At 40.8% G+C, this 19,360-nt stretch overlaps 1 protein-coding gene across 1 annotated transcript; it reads right to left on the bottom strand.

Annotated features, from left to right (window-relative positions):
- Positions 1-262: 262 nt before the first annotated feature.
- cpda (carboxypeptidase D, a) lies at positions 263-18,426 on the bottom strand. The gene is made up of 21 exons (XM_074679177.1): positions 17,630-18,426; positions 16,338-16,585; positions 11,568-11,710; positions 11,242-11,411; positions 10,354-10,775; positions 10,039-10,230; positions 9,492-9,659; positions 9,158-9,267; positions 8,911-9,013; positions 8,306-8,448; positions 7,684-7,853; positions 7,259-7,561; positions 6,933-7,128; positions 6,560-6,695; positions 6,248-6,394; positions 5,410-5,508; positions 5,245-5,309; positions 4,952-5,083; positions 4,619-4,804; positions 2,566-2,668; positions 263-2,353 (listed from the first exon to the last, which is right to left on the bottom strand). Exons 1-21 carry the CDS (start codon positions 18,271-18,273, stop codon positions 2,127-2,129), a joined length of 4,107 nt encoding a protein of 1,368 aa, XP_074535278.1. The 5' UTR covers positions 18,274-18,426; the 3' UTR covers positions 263-2,126.
- Between the last annotated feature and the right edge of the window lie 934 nt (positions 18,427-19,360).

The following is a 19,360-nucleotide window of genomic DNA, read 5'->3' as shown; positions in this document are numbered from 1 at the left end:
CATGATTAAAAACTTGTCTATACTAAATCTATGCTTATCCTTTACCAGCTATTTTATATCGGTTTTATGTTATGTTATATGTGATCCTGTCACCCGCTCTCACTCCTGGAAGGAATTTGGCCGCTTGTGTCACTGATTACACGTTTCACTTTTTGATGCTCAAACACATAATTCAACAAGCAAAAAGGATTAAACTTTTCAAATATGTGCCACAAAAAAAAAAACAAAGCATCAACATGTAATGCAACATCAAAACAAGAGAGAAGCTGTGAGGTGTTTTATTTCATTGTGTTTCTTGAGTTTATAACAGAGGGTTTGTAAATGTTTTTTGTGTGCACTCATATTTTTTTTCCATTCACAAGAGGCAAACATTATTTACAGTTGATTCCAGTTCATATAAAATCTTCACACCAACACTGCGTGACCCTAACGTACACTCAAATGTCAGAAATCATATACAGGCATTCACAGATGCTGAATGAGAACGTAAACAATATACAAAACTGTATTTTATACAGGTAACAGGTTTAATGTGTAAATGAGAGTTGCATTTATTATTGGAGGGGAAGTCTCTCCTCAAAGTAAGAGGGAACCAACTCTTAAGTGAGACGGTGTGAGTTGTATTGACTGCTGCACATGAAAAACATGCAAAGCACTTTCAGTTAAGGGTACAATTGTAATCATCCAGTGCAGGTTTTTAATACAGTTTGATGTGAGAACAAACTTGTTCCTGTTTATAAGATATGTATTTCAAACTCTTCCTCAGAAAAATGGGAAGTGTTTCACTTTGCACTGAACTCAAAGTGAATATGGCTCTTAAATCAACTGATTTCAATGGACGGACAAACTTAAAAGGTATCTGAAGTGGGGTATAAACACAAATGCAAATTTAAAACAAGTTTCCTATTCCTATTGTAAAAAGTTATCAGTGCGTGGTGAGCATGTACATAATCAAACCAAAAAAAGGGAAGTTATTTAGTGTGACATGCACTGAGGTTGCTTTCCACGCATGGACAGTATGGAAATGCTCCAAAACAAGTTCAAACGTAAAAAAGGAGAAAATACATTCTGTCTGTGATTACAAATTCAAAGATTCCTGGCCAATGATATGGGACAATCTTCCTAGTCCATTTAGTGTGAGTGACCTCGACACATACATGAGATCACGCTGCACCTCTTCAGAAGGACTTCATTCAAGCATTTTATCAGTAACAGACTCTGCCTGATGTTTCAAGGCCTTCCTGAAGTGCTCATTTTTCGTCCGCAACACCGACTCAGGAAATGTTCAAAAACTCCTGGACTAACCACCTCAGAACCATGTGTGCAGAAGCAGTGCAACTTTGGATCCAATCAGACTTTAAGTCCTCTTTTTAGCAACCACCTGAGTAAAAGATGGATTGTATGACCAAGCATCATCTATTCTCTATATCACTGCTCTGTCATAACCTACAGTCTGAATGGACTGTAAACTGAACAGAAGCAAAGGCACATGATTGGATTCAGTCTCCCAAAGGTTTGGGCACTATATATAATGTGGCAATGCTTTCTCAGATACAAGACACATGACAGGTCTCCTAATATCCCTGCTCGAAACAGAAAGAAAAGCATGATTTCAGAGTGAGATTTAGAACTTTCATTCAGAGTTCCTTAAACATTCTCTAACTCAAAGTTAACCTGGACTTCTATCAGCAGGAATCCCTCAGCCTGCAAGACAGATAGTGGTCTCAAAATAAAAGCACTGGTGTGTGTTTTAGAAAAGAAAAATAAAAAATGCAGGGCTTGAACCTGGACGGATGTGAACCACAGCAGACCAAACACTCTTCCTTTTTTTGTCTTCTGTGTTCTCCTTCTGTTCCAGTGGAAAGTAACAGGTCTTCAGATCACACACAAGCGGGATGCTTTAGTTAATTTAGAAGCAGTGGTGACCATGTGACGGGGGTGAGTCCACAGAGTTTGTTGGTGTTATAGAGTAAAGTGTCAGTATCACTGTTGTGCCTCAGCCAGAAAAAGAGACATATTACCCTACTCCGTGTTAAACAGGGTTCAATTCAATGGGGCGTGGAACAAAATGGAAAAAAAAAAAAAAAAAAAAACCTAAGCTGTTTGCCAGAAAAATGCAGTGTTCTTCAGATTTTGTTGGCATAAAGTGTCTCCTCGTCACTCTCACTCTCATCCTGAAACTCGTGAGCTAGCAGCGACTTCTTGGAGCCCATAGAGGTGAGTCGGATCTCGTCTTCATAGTCATCTCTGTGCTGACGCAAACGGTGAAAGCCATCTTTCTGACGGTTGGACTTGGCAGCACAAACACACCAGATGATGCATGCCGTCACCACAAGAGCTGTCATGGAGGCGGCTGCAGGGAGACAGACAAGAGAAACCTCAGCTTGTCAGGCATACAGGAATCATATCTGAGCGTTTTAAAAGCTAACATGTCTGCTAACTGTTGAAAGTGTTGACATGAATGTCTTCACAACATGAAACTTTGTGCATGAGACATGATATATTAATTTTATGTCATATGAAGCACAGAGTTAACAAACGTCCCAGTAAGGTAGATATGGTTACCTGCACTGGCCACCACAAACTCTCTGGGAAGGCCAAAGATGTTGTTGTCCATGTCAAACTCAATGATAATGGAGCTGGCAGCTTCATAGGATGAGACCACAACCTGAAACACACAAACAAACATGAGCTGAGCAGCCTTCATGAAATTATGCATGAAGTGAAACTTCCACCAACATTACTGAGGGTGGGATTCTGCATCAAACATCAGAGTTAACATGCTTTGTGCCTCCATTTTTGATTTTGGACCAACTTTTAAGAGTAGCAAACTGCTAAATGCAGCTTATGAGTCTGGCTACTTCTCGCATAGGGTTTTCAACAACTACTTAATTTTAAACGTGTCATGAAATTTAGATAAAGATGAGGTCTTTCTGAGGGTGGTTTTCTATATTCAACAAAAATTTCCTTTGTTAACGGATAAAAACAGATCATCAAGCTGTACCTCATTGTGTTTTCCATTCAGCCTGTTTCTCCAAATGGCTCTAAAATCCAGTTAGTGGTGTGTTTAAGCTCCCTACTGAAATGGGGCTGTTAATCACCTGATTAGCAGGCCTCATTTACAGGTGTGACTGCTTAGCATAATGCACTGCAGGTTGTCTTAAATGTCTAGAATAGCATTAGGGTGCTGACTCATAAAAATCCCAAAATACCAGCTTTCTTCTGAAAGGTAAATCATGAGAAACTTTTTAACCTGCTTGACTTCCCTAGACAGCACTGAGGGTTCTGTGTTTCATTTGTGTGTGTGTGTGTTTGTGTGTTTTGGAAAAGATAAAGAGCTAAGAAAGCAGTGTTACAGATGTGTTTTGGTCTGTTTGAACATGCTCAAGCAAGAGTTTTCACCAAAGACTCAGAACATACTGACACTTCAATCCATACACTTTCTGATCAACTGATCTTTACATCACTTTTCATTTTCAGAGGAATGAAATGCGTCCATATGGCCTGAGGCAGCGTGTTCGATGTCCTAAAAAATATGGGGAGTCAGTCAAAGAAAGGAAATTCAGGCCAGCTCCTACATCTGATTTGGACCTGGTATGTGAGCAAAGTGGAGTGGACAAGCCCCTGGATGACAGGCACATAAAGAACGCTGCCCTTCTCCCAGATCTCACACTGCCCTGCACAGACAGAACACTCAATACTACAGACAAGATCTCGAATAGTCAGCCGGGGCCTCTGCTGATCCACGGCTTCACAGTACCGGAGTACCAACAGACGTATCATTCGGTGGTGGATCCTCTGCTCTTTAGTCCAAGTGGTAAACTCACAGCGTACAGTCTGGAGCTGGGGCGTAACATCAAGGAACATTTATTCAAAGAGCTTGCTTACCCTACTCTTCAGATTTCAGAGCAGACAAATGGAAAGGTGGAGGTGTTGGAGAGGTTTTGTGTACTTCGGCCGACACCTTTCATAGACATAGACAGCATAGGGGAACCAAAGTGACGTTCCCCCAACAGACTTTCTCTCATTGTGATTTTTGTTCCTATCTTCTACTCTTTTGATACTTTTGTTCTTTTAATTTTTAATTTCAAAGCTGAAATAGCATTTCATATGTTAGATGAAAAAGGCTTTTCTCAGTGTTTATCATGTTGAAATGAAAGTACTCATCAAGTCAATTATGTAGGAACTACGACAACCAATTTCTGTGCACAATGTGCTTAAAAAAACAGGATTTGTATCCTAAGTCGACCACATATCAAATTACACATTTCAAAGTCAATCAAATTTGAGCATTTTGTAGTAAATTATGTGTTTGTTTTTGTGTTTACCACTTGTTAGTGTGGTTGCAACCAGGCAAAGCTAATTTCCTGCTTTGTGTCATTTAAATAACCCTGAACAAATACAGTAAGCTCTCTGTTTTACTCAGTTGAAACATCTCAGTCAAATTATCATTAAATTGATAATGATTTCTGGCTTTGAGAAAGTGTTTTTGACGGCACCCGTGGGAAAAAAATCACAATTCAAAAAAAAAACTATGACCTGGCAGGAAATGCTAACAGTGTGTTGACTTGTCATCTTTCCAAAAGCCAGTACATTCCTATTTAGTTGGTTTACGTACCTCTTGTCGTTGTTGTTGGTAGCCATCGGCAACAGCTTCAATGTTGTGGTTTCCAGGAGCCAGCAGGGCATGAAAGTATCCACCCTCTGTTGTAAAGACTCGGACTCCTCCATTCAGCACAATGATCGCCCCAACAATAGGCTTTCCACTCCTATCCCTCACCACACCACGCACTCCTTTATGAACCTGAATGAGGTAGGAGAGGGAAAATGCATTTAGTCTGATGATAGGGGAAGTATGATCTCAAACAGTGATAACTAAAGAATAAAACACAAAACACAAAGTGTTAAAAGCCATGTATAGTATGTTGAGGGATAAATTCTGACAGCATACCTCTACTAACATGCTGAGGAGAGCTTTCTTGTTCTCAGCCCACAGTGTGGGCAGCTGATCAGCAGGAGGGTACAAACAGCAGCCAGAGTACACAGTGATTTCTGGACAGTGGCCAAAGTCCATACTGAAGTCCTAAAAGGAGAAGAAGAAAGGAGATCACCAAGGGGTCAAAACTGAGGCAAGAGTATGTTTTAACTTTGCTTTATTTCTCATATAACTAAAATGCAAAAATGAACCGTCTTAAAGCTCTAACATTTGGAAAAACAAACTCCACTGAAAAATCAGAGCCTTACCTTCATGCTCCCCATGTGACTCTGTCTTTCTGCTGCTCTCATCACTCCATCTGGGATGTTGCCTACTGAGAAAGAGAAGTCTATTTTAGATATTAACCTCAGCCATCTTAGAAAAATGACAAATGCTTGACTTGTGAAACTATGAAAAGTGATTAAGTTACATACTCTGACCATTATTTGAACACCCTGTGTCCCCCAAGTGCATCTTTGGGTGGTTGTTGGCATAAACACTCGCCAAATACTTCAATGTTCCTTCATTTTCAACTGAAAAAAAGGAAAAGCTGAACTTTAAAAAAGGTTAAGATGAGGTGTTAGTTAGAAAACTCTTTGGTAAATGATTACAGACTGAACTGCTGAAGTCAACAACCAGGTTATGGGAAAGTACTAGAAATCTTTCAGTTTATGTTGGAAACAAAATCAAAACTGACAAGTGACTGCAACTGTTGTGACTGGCACTATTTTTAGTCACATCAGGGCTAAAAATACCACAATTTTTCTGAAGGGGGAGCCAGAGGAGGGACCACAGTGCCTCTCAAATGGGAGCAGCATTTCAGTCAAACAAAATGTATTAGAAAGTATATAAAGGTAAAAAGAAAAATATAATGGTTCTTCTTCTTTGCAGCATTTTTGCTCAGTAAATAGCACCAGATTTTAGGGTTCAGTTTTAAGGAAAGACTTGGCCAGACTTTGTTAGTAATAAGTTGGATAGTCACCAAAAACATCAGGATGCTTTCACAATCTGACCATAACTGTTACATGACACACTCTACGCTCTACGTACATGACTTTTTTGCTTAGTGTGCAGAAAGACAAGACTAATTTCCAACAAAAATCAGCACCCCTGATCTCTACAGTGTGCAGCCCTGTAGGTGGTCCAATTCGAAAAATCATAAACATAAATCTATATGAGAAAATGTACTGGTACTCATTACATTGCAAAGGCAGCTTAAGTCTGTGAAAATCATGTGAATCAAAACCAGGGTTGTGTATAGTATGTCTTTACCAGACTGCACAGGCTTGTCATAAGGATAGGTGGCAACAAGTGAGCCTCCATCCAAGGCCACAGAGAGAGTGTAGCTTTTGTCTAAAATCAAGTCCATCATGGCTCTGGTCTCCGGTTGGGCCTCCACAACTCGCTGTGACGCATTGCCTTAAATGGGATAAAAACAAAAGTTTGAGAGGGGAACCGCATTGTACAAGCTTGGCTTTGCCATGACAACATTTGTGACATTAAATAGGCATGATTCACTTTTATGCTGTCTTTTTCAATGCCTGCCACTTTATCAAACTTGGAAAACACAAAATATCAACTGACCAAAGAAATCTGTGTCCAGGTCCTTCCCATGAGCATTGCTCAAGCCCTGAGTGGAAGTGCACTGCTTTTCGATTGCCAGTTCTCGTCCATCTGGATTAATGGATGGCACGATAACAATCCGGGTCTCATTGATCAGCTGGGAAAGGAAAAAGAGGAGGGAACGATTACTGACCTATTTGAACCAAATACTTAACTTGCTGTGAACAGTTCTTGTTGTCGTAGAAATATCAAAATATGCCATCTTTCTGGTAAAAATTACACTGATAGGATTTTTAAGAGTAAAAAAATCAAAGCATGATGATAAAGTTGACTCATTTACAGTGTCTTTGTATCAGTCCATTCCAACATCACATTTTCTCTGGGGTATACTCACCTTAGTGATGGCTGTGTTCTTGCCATAGTTGATACACAAGAAGGCAGCAAACTCCAGCAGCAACTCTGTGCCCACTGGGGCGTTGCCATGGATCCCTGCCGAAAAGCGCAGCTTGGGTTTTGATGGTTCAGCTGCCCCTGGTCTGTTGGAGATTTCCAAAGCCCAAATTGTTCTGAATTCTACGCTTTGGCCCAAACTAGAAACAAGATAAAAAAAACAAAATAGCATGGTAAAATAGCATTGAATGACACATTTGGGTATTTGTTAAAGAAAAATATGCAAGCTAATGGGTTGGATTAAGACAAGGAGAGATAAAACCTGTATACCTGTTTAAAGATGTTATTTTGGGAAAGTTAAGGGTAAGGCCTCTGACAAAGGCTGACAACTCCTTGTAGCGTCTGTAGCGGAAGCTGCTCTCAGTGGCTGTGCTCCTGACTAGCTGCTCCAATCCCTGGCCTAAAGACAGGTCCTTGATTAAACTGTCAAACTCCTTCTCAGATGGGTTCTGTGTGGGCTGGGGTCCCTCAGAGGAGTGGCCACTTGGGTCTGAGTGAATACGTGTCAGTCTGAAGTCTACAACCTCTACTCCTTCCCTTGGCACAGTGGCATAAGTCCTCACAGGTTTGTAACTGCAGATCAGAAAGATAGTTCATGTTAGCATTTATGGAAAAAAAAATTTAAAAATAGAAATCTTAGAAATAAAGAGACACACAGAGTAAAGTTGTCTTAAGATCTGAGATCAAAATCTCACCCATGGGCAGAGGCAGTGATGGAGTAGGTTCCAGGTGTCAGCAGTCTCCAGTAGTCTCCAGTATGAGCTGTGCTGATATTGTGGTCTATCTCTTCCACAATAATGGTAGCATTGGGAATTCCTGTACCATCCCTGATGTCAGAGACTGTGCCTTTGACTCCAGTGTGGACCTACAAACAGACACAATCACACAGACATGGGTAGATGTAAAAATTATTAAAGTTGTTTAACGGGAATGTTATGCAGCTCCACTGACAGTGTTGTTGTTTTTTCGTTGTTCAACATTCACTACGGCCATTTCACTTTTTAGCTCACATGTTCTTCAGATAACAGTATCTCCACATCTACAGCGCTGTCTAGACCTAATGGCTGAACTGGTTTGGCCAAGATGGCTTTCTCTGATTGAGGAACCTATGACTAAGGACGGGCCTTTGTTATAAACAAAGGCTTGTTTCATTTGATTTTTGTCTACAGCACTCAAAGGCACTCAGTACAACTGTCACTTTCTTTGCAAAGAACCTGTCACTTAAAATTCAAAAGGTATTCATTTCAAACCCAAATACAATATTTTACTACAGCAAAGAGACAGCTAAGGGTAAAGTCAAAAAAGGAATTTTGTTACCTGATGTAAGAACTGGAGCAAAGCTCGACGGTTTTGTTCCCAGTATTTGGGCAGTTCTTTTTCTCTTGGGTACTTCACACAACCCAGCTCGATGGTCACCTCAAAACAGTTTGTGTTTAAGTAGTTCCAGTCCTGCATGCCACCTGGAGAAAGAGGAAGCCTTTTAAATTACATCTTTTTGAGTGTTGCATCTGTGAATCACGTTTTTGTAAACAGAAATGACAACCACATTGGAAAGTGCTTCAATCTGTTTCCCCGCCAACCCATTTCTTCTCAATTGAGCAGCAAAATGTCAAATCTCTGGTGCTGAATGTAGATTTTGTGACCACAATCCAGTAACAAAATCTACACCTGCAGTGAGTTACAACTTTGCTGATCTACCAGCTTAAGTTGTAAATAAAACATGCGTATTGATAATCTGCAAATTATGAGGCTGTGAAAGGGAAGGCTGAATCAGTCAAGTCTTGCAATAGTATAGAAAAAATACATTTTTTGTGATTGTATTCATTTCATCAAATGCCAATAATAAGAACGTTTTTTGGCTGATGGCTTTTGGAAAAACTAATGTGATGACTGCAAAAGCAAGATATGATGTCTGGACATACCAGGAACATTGTACCAATTGGCCCCGTTTGTGATGCCATCATGAAAATACTCCTCAGGGTACAGGTCCTCACAAGGGTGTCCATTGTGCATTGCTGGATTTTCCTGTACAAACATTACACATGGGTGAAAACTATGAGCGCTGTTGTATCCAAATTTAATCACTAGATCGTAGTCCCAATCTGATTTTTTTCCTTTTGATTTTAATGACCAGCCCAAAGAGTTCCAGTGTAAACAGTGGCCAGTTACCTGTGCATACGCCCTGGACAACTGCTGAAAGACTTTGTCATCAGGGCACTCACTGTATTGACTTGTCCCTTTCTTGTCGTCATCATAGGGGTAGTTGACCACCAAAGAACCTGAATTTTACAACACAAAGAAGGTAAAGCAGACCTGTGTTAATTGTAAGTCTCTAGCGGTAAAACACTGAAATAATTGAACTGACTTTATCCCTGAAGTTGTACATCTTATCACCATCTATGACAGATTCAATAAAAGCAGGACCAACAACAAACCAGTCTCAAAATCAAAAGCAGTGTGAGGCTAAAATCAGTGACGGTCAGCGTTTCTAGTAGGTCTGTACCTCCATGAAGGTTTGCTGATAAAACAAAGGGGATGCTCTTCAGCCAGTTCATCACAGCTATAGTCTCTGGTTGCCTCGGCGCTGTTATGGTGACAAACTGGTCTGGGAAGTTGCGGTTCAGATCAAAATTGTTGCTGTTGTTACGCCCTTTGTAGCCTTTTACATCACCTGTAAAGTAAAGTTGGTCGTGATGAGTTGTTGGCATGCATTTCAGTTTGTCAACAGAGCATAAAGAGGCCAAGAACCTCAGCCCTCTCTTTTGTGCTCTTCCTGTTTGACAAAAACAGCTAACAAGTATCAGCACATGAAGACAGATGTTCTGAGTTAAAAAAATGTCAGTCTTTTATGACACCCAAAAGTTTGTAACACCTGTAATATCACCTTGTTTGTAATATTGTCTGTATGGTATTCATTTATCTAGTGTAATATGGCTGATACCTGTCTGACTCATTTACTCTCCTGTTACATATATCTGATCACACACTGCAGATCATTTTTCTTTTTCATAACTTAAATAAGAAAGCACAGAACCGTCGGCTTCTTTTACCTTCATTGGCTACCTCGTAACCGTCCGGGTTCATTGAAGGCATGATGTGAATGCGTGTATTGTTGACTAGCTTTGTGACCTCAGGGTCGGTCCCATAGTTACGGCACAGGTACTCAATAAGGTTGAGCATTAACTCTCGCCCCACCACTTCATTACCGTGCATGTTAGCCACATACTTGAACTCTGGCTCACCTGAAACAAAAACAAAAAGGAGGAAGAGATCAAACTCCTAACACACAGCACAGAGATTAAGCAAAATGTAAACAAAAGTAGCTATTCTTTGACTGATCATTCAAGCAGCCATGTAGGACATACCATGCTCGTGGATTTTTGGGTTGTCTGAGATGACCATCACATAGAGTTCATGGCCATCCACCGAGTGTCCGACTGTGTACAGATGGACAATAGAGGGGAATTCGCTGCTGTACTTGCGTAAAAACAGCTCCATGTCTGCATAGTTGTGGTGACGAAATTCTTGTGGCTGGATGACATGCTCTTCGTTTGGAAGGACAGGAGGGCTGCTGTTTCCCTCGGATGGATTTGTGTGGATTTGAGTGGAGGTAGAGGTTTTTATGGTTGTCGCGGTGGAGGTGTTAAAATCTTTTGTAGATGGCATGGAGGATGTACTCATTGTGGTGCTGCCTGCAGCCTCACTAACAGCTGGAGCCAAGGTGAAGTTCAGTTCTGTGGCTTTACCCTCCACGACCTGGACACCCTGGACTGTCATTGCTGTGTATCTGCAAACAGAAATGTGCTTGAAGGGTTTCACTGAATCAGGGAGTGGCAAAACTTTTTGTTGTAGGTGCTGTAAGAAAAAATGTTCCTCAAAACTTTCTTTGCTATTGCTACACAAGGAAGGAATTGCAAAATAAACTTTAGACACATATTTTTCTTTGTTTTAGTCTGAAAGTGTTACTGTGTAACCACATGAGGAAGTAACTTCAGCTCCTGTAGAAAATCTTTAACTGACATGAAGACTGTGCTTCATGGTTTGATGGTCCAGAGAGTTAGGTTACACCATTTCTTTTAGTTGTTAAATGCCAAAAATCAACAGGCCACAATCAGCCAAAAATAAACCTCATCTAAGTTAATTGATGACACCAATTTTCATCTACTGTTAAAGAAAATTAGCAGTTCACATGTAAGCTCTGGTTTTGAATTTAAAGATCTGCTTTGCAAATGAAGTTCAAAGTAATTTCTCACCCTGAGGCCACAGCAGTGATGTTGTATGTCCCTGGTAGTAAAAGGCGGTAGTACTCTCCATACTCTGCTGTTGTCAGGTTGTGGCGGATGCTTTCCACCACGATGCTAACATTTGCGAGAGCACTTCCAGAGACAGCCTCTTTCACATAGCCTCGAACACCTATGTGGACCTGGAAGACAGCAGAGCTTTGATTATAAAATAAATTTATCTCAGCTGAAGAAATGATGTGCAGGATTTATCAGGTGAGCTCTGTTTGTAGCATTATGCTTACAACGATCAAAGTCTGTATTGTAACGAGAGCTGACTCATCATCAACCCTGCCTACCTGCTCAATGTAGGCGATGAGTGATTCCCTGTTCAGATCCCATTCCTTCGGGAGCTCAGAAGCAGGGGGATATTTGCAACAGCTGAGCTCCATGGTGATCTCCAGACAGTTTCCATGGAGGTAGTTATAGTCCTGCATACCACCTGGTAAACAGAGTGGCAGTTGAGTAAACAAGTCACAAAAAAAACCCGACAATTTAATCCTATGTTGTATAAAAAAATGAGAGGTCATACCAGGACTTTCTTTGTCGCACACATTATCATAAAAAGTTTCTGAACCATGCTGATTTTCGTAATTGTGACTTAACAGGTGCCAGACCACTCAAACCACAGACGTCAAGGCTCAGTTTGGAAAGGCTCTCCACAGTTAGGAGATTGTTTAATGTGGCATCAAGCCACAGCATCTGCTCCATGCCAGCCAACCTAGCCCTCCACTGAGGCCAACGGAAAGACACACAGGAGGGCAGGCTGTTCTGCAAGACCGTCCCAGTGGAGCGACACCAGGCACCCAGAGGCTGCAGAGCTGGTGGGTTGCCATGACGGTCTGCTGAGTGGCCACAGCCATCTAATAAAAACAGTCAGCACTTGCAACTTTGAAGCAGTCAAAGTGAAAAGGGCTCAACTTCCAAACAATGACAAATAACTGTCGCAGAGCAACCAGTCAGAATGAGAAGGACATCAAACACACCCCCACAGATAAATAAAGGTCTGTGCACACAAGCTTAAGCTATTAATACAACACAAGTGCATTCTTCAACTGATGTGTTTCCCTTGGGTCAACATTTATGTATTGAGTCACTTAAAACATCAGAATTTGTTTTTCCACACCTTTGTAATTTAAAACTTATTTGTTGGAGTGAAGAGGAATGAAACACTTTAGAAAATTCCAATATCTTTGCTGCATCGTAGCCTGTCACTTCCGCTCAGCTTTGCCTTTCATGTGCAAGCAAAATTAACAACAAAAAAATGTTTCTTTTATGAACTATTCTATGCAATTCCCCTCTGTTGAACTGAAAAAGCACTGAACAAATCCTCAAGATGGTAACTTAACTCTTCCCCTGAACATTTGGTTTAAGTACCAACTTTTCAAAAAATCTTCTGTACTTGTTGTATGAGATCTTCCCGAGAGTTGTTCTATTGCCTGACTGAAACAGAAGTCGTTGCAGTGTAGGAAGTTACACAGCTTCATGGCAAACTAAAGAGAAAAACTGCAGGCTGTGATGTGGTGAAGCCCTGGCTCTGACAGCACGGCACTCAAAATACATCCCACAAACACAAGCTTCTCTGAGTCACCCATGGTGAAACTCCAGCTGTTTTTCTGTCTGGAACTTAGTGAGGGTGGCTGCCAGGTCTTTCAATGGAAAATAGAACTGGAAACTTCAGATTAGAGGAAGTGGAAGAGATTTTGTGGCACTGTTTTTGCTTCAAGAACTACCCTTTACTGGAGTGGTTTGTTATAGTGTCATGAAGGTGGATGCAAAGGCACAAAACAATGGTGACCATACCCTGTGAGCTTATTTTGTAAAAAGAGGAATCAGGGTGATACATTAGAAGTTTAACCCCTGCAAAGAGACAGCAGGGTGCTATGTCAACCAAATCACACTGAACTGTTAAACAGCATCGCCTGATCGTGGTGAGCAAATAACATCAGACTACGTTGGACATCTAAACTTGGCTTCAAGGACTCAACAATCAACACTGAACTTGTTCTCTCAAAGTCATGAGACTCAAAGGCGTTGTCATGTGCTAAGTGACTTAAGCAGTTTAAACTCAATCAAGTTACATTGCCCTTAAGTCAACACACATATGCTGATAGAACATAGCAAACAACCAAGACAGACAGACCCAACCTTAAATATCCTGCCTCTGTCCCGGATCCAGCGACACACCCAGGACTGAACTTAGCAGGAAGCCAGTGGTCAGACAATAGAGCCAAGAGCTGAACATGCTGTGCAGAGAACAGGGATGCTAACAATGAATAATGATATCAGTCACACTAAATCAAACATTTGAACTGTTAATCATCAAGAGGAGCAAGTTAGTTTTCATGTGTCCACACGGTGTGCAGAGTTTGAAAGTATCTCTAGAGCTCAGTTTATCACGGCAATAGAGCTTTATTTCCTTTAAGCAAAACCACATCCTGCACCTTGTTCTCTTGGATTTCAACAAAGAAAGTGTCTCTTTCATTTCATACTGTATCACAATAACCAAGCCTCAAGCTTTAGTGACCTATGAGCAGCTTAGACTCTGACTCCCTGAAAAGTGGCACAACAAAGCCGACATCATGTGAGTAAAGGAGCACAGTAACAGCTGAGGAAAATACCTCATGTGCATTTCAACAATAAAGACATGCACAGCAAAACTACAGTTCATACAAGTAAAGGTCACTTAGCTCAGCAGCTAGAACGTGTCACGAGATTAAGAGTCAACATAACATTTCATGCTGAATTATTATTTCAAGCCCCGACTGCCAAACAAACAGCTCTTGTTCCTGACTCCTTGTGCTGGCTCTTTGCCTGGGCCCCTCATTATGTCACACAAAGTCCTGACTGACTCCGTCATCCGCCATTAGCCCAGTTTCAGAAGCACTGACATTGTGTCCGCTTAGACCAATGAGATAGGTCAGACAGGCGAGAGCATTGTTCATTCACCTGGTTTACCATCTTACAGTCTGCCTGTATCTTGAGAAACAAACATTGTGACTGGTCAGCGCTGTCTCAAGCTCCTGGTAAAACTTGAACTCTCTCTGCTGGACTATCATCTTTTGCAACCAGACAGAAAGTAATGTTCAACTAAAAAAGCAATCCAGTGTTAAATATGTGCCTTGATCCTGATAGCACCAGAGTCTTGCTGTCATTTCAGAGTGTGAGCTGAAGGTCTTGGTAATAATTTACAGCTCCAGTTCCTTCTGGCAGCAAACAATGTGAGAGGTAACAGCATTTTTTCAGTATTAAGTGACAACACTTGGTACAATCACGTTTCAATTTAATCTAATTCAATTAAGAAGAAGTAAAGCATAAAATAAGAAGAGAAAAAAGCAAGCAAAAATTATACCAAGATGATTATTTCAAAAATGTTCAGAGTTAAATAAACTACTAGACTGTATCCTTGTCTGAAATGTATCACAGCAAACTGTGTTTCAATAAGAAAGGAGTGGAGTAACCTGAAGCTGCAAATATCACCACCTCCCAACCCCTCGGCCAAACCAACAACACAAAAGCAGACAGCACGCCGATCAAGTTTCTGCCCAAGTCAAGAAGGTACAGTTGACATTGACTGAACCTGAATGAAGTGTGAATCATGGACAAAAACAAAGGCTGCTTTAAATACACTGGCGAGGGATACATCATAGAAGACTTTGTACAGCTGCATCTCAATAATTAGGAATATTGTGAAAATCTTTTTAAATAGATTAATCAAAGGAGTAAAACTCATATAGGTTCAGTACATGCAGAGATGGATATTTTAAGCATTTATTTTTTGCAATTGTGAAAATTTAAGCTTGTATTAATGAAAATCCCAGATTTAGTATCTCAAAAATTTTGATTACATAAGACTAATAAAAGATATTTTAATACAGAAATGTTGGTCTTCTGAAAATTATGTATGCACTTGATGGCCTACTTGGTTGGGACTCTTTTTGGATGAATTACTGCATCAATATTGTGTGACATGGAGGTGGTCAGCCTGTAGCTCAGCTAAGGTGTTGACCATTTAACCAGCTTTTGGTGCCAAGTCCTGCTGGAAAATTAAATTGGCAACTCCATAAATCTTGTCAGGAAAGTAGCATAAAGTGCGTTAAAACTTCCTGGTAAATGGCTGTGTTGATTCTGGACTTCAGAAAAAAAGTGGACCCACACCAGCAATGACATGGCATCCCAAACCATTACTGACTGTGGAAATTTTACACTAGACTTCAGTCAAAAAAGTGGTTGTGTAGACTGCTGAACCAGGCTAAAAGACAATCTAAAGGCTCAGGAAACCTTTGCAGGTCATGCACCTGTATAGAGAACAAGAAAGAGGCAAAGTCCCATATTTGTTAATAGCAAGCTGACTTGGGTGACATTCTGCTGCTCTGACACTTTGAGTAATTGCAGGCTGTGACAGACAAACACTCTGAGCTCTAGTTCTTACAGCTTTTGCAGCATTCTGACACCTGGCCAGCTTAAAACGAGGACATACTGTCTAGTGCTTCAAATGCTGTGAGTATGAGAGCAAAATTATGGTTGGTTGGTGATTAGACACAACGTTGTGTAAGAGGAATCTGTCAGTCTTTAGACCTCCAGGGCCTCCACACTGTGTATGACAAGTGTGGTGCAGCAATATAAAATGTAACAGTAAGTACATTAACTGTGAACTTTGCTTTGCTTTATCTTTTTCACTGGGCCCATTCTTCACTCTTTGTCTAAGCAGCTTTGGTGTGGAAAACTGTTCCTGTAACTTCAGCTTTTGAAACCAGTAAAGGCTGATTTGTGCTCGTGATTTGGTGTGGGGGTGAAATCTCTCTCTTGCAACAGCTTGTGCTTTGCTACATGAAGAGAAAATATTTTGTAATCACTTTTGAGTCAGAGTTTCCTCAAACAGGTTGTAGCTTGTATGAACCCACATTTACTGTGCACACTGCAACAATAAAAATCATGTTTTTGGTTTTCAGTTGAGAGATAACAAGCAGCAGCACAGGGTGAAGTTTCATTAAAAGTATTTTGAAACAAGAGTTGTACCTGCCTAGACTACAGGAGGCTTTTCAAAAGAGGAAACTGGATCAGCTTACCAGGTACGTCATACCACTGTGCACCGTTGGTGATGCCATCCTCAAAAGTTTCGTCCATTTCTTCAGGACAGTTCGGGTGGCCCGTCTTCATTACAGGATGGTGCTGTGCATACACCAGGGCCAAGTGGCGAAACAGGCTGTCATCTGCAGACTGGCTGTAGAAGCCCTGTTGCTGGTGGGAGGCTGAGTCATCAAAAGGGTAACTGGCAACTACAGTGCCGCCATGCAGGTTCCCAGACAACACAAATCTGAGGAGACAAAGGCCCATTTTAGACAGAGAGAATCCCTAAATTGATCAAGCACATTGTTTTTTTTTCCCCTCAGGCTGAAGCAGAGGTCTGCTCAAAATAGATTCAAACACAGGAAATATCTTCACCAGGCAAGCTGCACAATCACATCCAATCTATGAACTGGATGACTGCTCAAATCACAAATGGTCAGGTAAGAAATTTCAGAAGAATATTTTAAGAGAGGCCACTGCAGAAGGATTTGACAGGAACAAATATTAAGAAATGTGACGTCCCCTTTAATTGATCTGTCCTAAATCCAGGATGGCATGAACGACATAAGGTGGTCAATATTTGTGAGCATGTCAGTCTGAATTGTTATGTTAGTAGCACATTCAAGGACCACAGTTCTAGCTCAATTGATGTCAGCTACACCTTCACAGAAAATGGTAAAGAATGGAGGGTAAGTAATTTATGTATCGGTAAATTTTGTATGGTGTCTACCTCTCAAATTAGGGTTGCAGCCAATAACTCGTTTTCCAATGGAATAGTTCTTCAAATGGAGGTATAAGGACTGTAAATAAGTCCATACAATTATAGTTTTGGCTCTTTCCTATTTCCTAACAAATTAACTATCACTAAATTAGCAAATTTTCAAAAGGGAAGGTGGTCCATGAGCTCCTTAAAATCTGAAATTAAAAACAAGTTGTTCACTTAAAAAACGCCTCTGAATATTTTGTGATACAGCATTTCTATAAACAAAACCAGCTATTTCAGTTCTCCTTGTTGTGTTTTCAAGATACAGTACCATGTCAATATGTTATGAGCCTCATCTGTCTCCCTTCGGGTCTTGATTAAAAAAAAGTATTGATCACTGAATGGACTGTTTACCACTCTCCAAACACTGCACAGTGATATATTCATGAACCTGTTTAAGATGACTTTACTGGTTCATTCCAGCATGTGCTCAGGGGAACAGGACCCCAAACAGCTGAGGATTATGGGTGCTGGGGGATCTGAGGAGACCCAGCACAGCAGTGTGTTTCACAGAGGACAAACACTCACTTTTTCTCCTGGATCCATCTGATCACAGCCATGACCTCTGGTATTTTCTCTGCTTCGGTTGTCGTCCCGTCATACTGGTCCGGAAAACTTCTGTTGAGGTCTTTGCCTTTGGCATTCTTACGTCCCCCACTTTCTCCGGTGCAGTCCCCCTCTTTGGACTTCTCAAAGCCGTCAGGGTTCATGCTGGGCATGATGTAAATATCCGTAGTGTTAACCAGCTCAGTTATACGCGGCTCTTCCCCATACTTACTCAGCAGGTATTCCACAAGGTACACCAACACCTGCCTGGACACCGTTTCGTCTCCGTGCATGTTCCCCACGTATTTAAATTTAGGTTTCCCCGGTGCGTCTGTGTTAGGGTCCTTGGTGATCCGCATCACCCAGAGCTCCCTGCCCTGCGAAGACTGACCTATACTCGTCAGGGCAGAAATGCCAGGGTACCTCTTGGCTAAAGACTGCAAGCGTCCAGTCAGATCAATATAGTTGTAATATCTACTGTAAGTCTCTACAGGTTCCTCCGTCGAGGGGGTAATGCTACGACGATTCCTGGCGTCACCAAGGGAGACAACAAAAAAGAAAAGAAAGAGGAAAAGTGACCCCCGTAGTTTCGGCGTCGTGAAGAAAAGCTCCCGGAGGCGAAACATGATGATGTTTGCTCCACTTTTACACCATTCAGACTTTTAAATTAAACAACAAATACCTTGGCCGAATAATTCATGAGTGTTCAGCTCCCCTGCGACAGATGAGACGTGTTTTCTGTGGCTGACAGTATCTGGCCTGCCTGTTTCCATCTACTTCCGTTCACCTCATAGGGGGCGTGGCCACTGCTCGATGACGTTAGTTTTAAGGTGGTCTGATACTGATACAACTACACCGTCTTCATTCTTTCGCCAAAATTCAACAATATGAACCACAATTTCACATTAGAGGTTACAAGAATGGTCCCGAAAGGTTTGTGTCCATCGAGTTTTAACAGTTGAGTAATGCTTACGAATTGCGTTTAGAAAAAGAGCTTTTTCTTCATTGAGATATGACATGACTTGGTCACATGACTACATGACGAGGTTAACAAAAAAAATTAACCTTTTTTGAAGGCGTGAAACTTTCTGAATTTTCCGTCACAAACGCGAAGACTTTTCCCATTATTTAGATGACATTTTACTGATAACTGTTTTATTAGTTTATTCAATCTGTCATAACAGGTTAATAAAAATTGCCTAATAAAACAGTGTGATGTGTACCTAGTAGTTATGATCGCTTGGTACACATTGTCAAACGTATTAACTCTTTAAAGTAATCCTAATTTTCATGTCAACACCTGTAGAGTGAGTATTTTCCCCCTGTATAACATGCTTTCTGTGTTGAAATGTGTCTTATTTTGGGACTGTATACCAAATTTGTTGTATAATGTGAATTAAGGATCTTAAGACAAATCTTAAAATGTTTTAACAGTGTTATCATGGAATATATCCGATTAGTTTTACTAAAGTAGGAGGTTCATTTGCTGATTGCTTGTTTTATGGCTTAAGATTTCTATAAAGTGTCCTAATGTGAGCTTTTTGATTTGGACTTGAACTCTTGGCTCAGGGTACATCTTTTCAAGACTTGCATGACTAATGAAGAAAGAATAAACATTGCCTTGAAAAAAAAGTCAAGTTAAAACAGAAGTATTCATCTAAATGTTACCAAATAATCAGTTACCCCGGGAACCCATCATAAAGGGGGAGATGT

The sequence above is a fragment of the Halichoeres trimaculatus genome, unplaced genomic scaffold (assembly GCF_033239565.1).
Source record: "Halichoeres trimaculatus isolate MK-OKI-2021-1 unplaced genomic scaffold, fHalTri1.1 fHalTri1_scaffold_9, whole genome shotgun sequence".
In the NCBI taxonomy this organism is placed as follows: Eukaryota; Metazoa; Chordata; class Actinopteri; order Labriformes; family Labridae; genus Halichoeres; species Halichoeres trimaculatus.
This window is presented reverse-complemented; position numbering and strand designations above follow the sequence as displayed.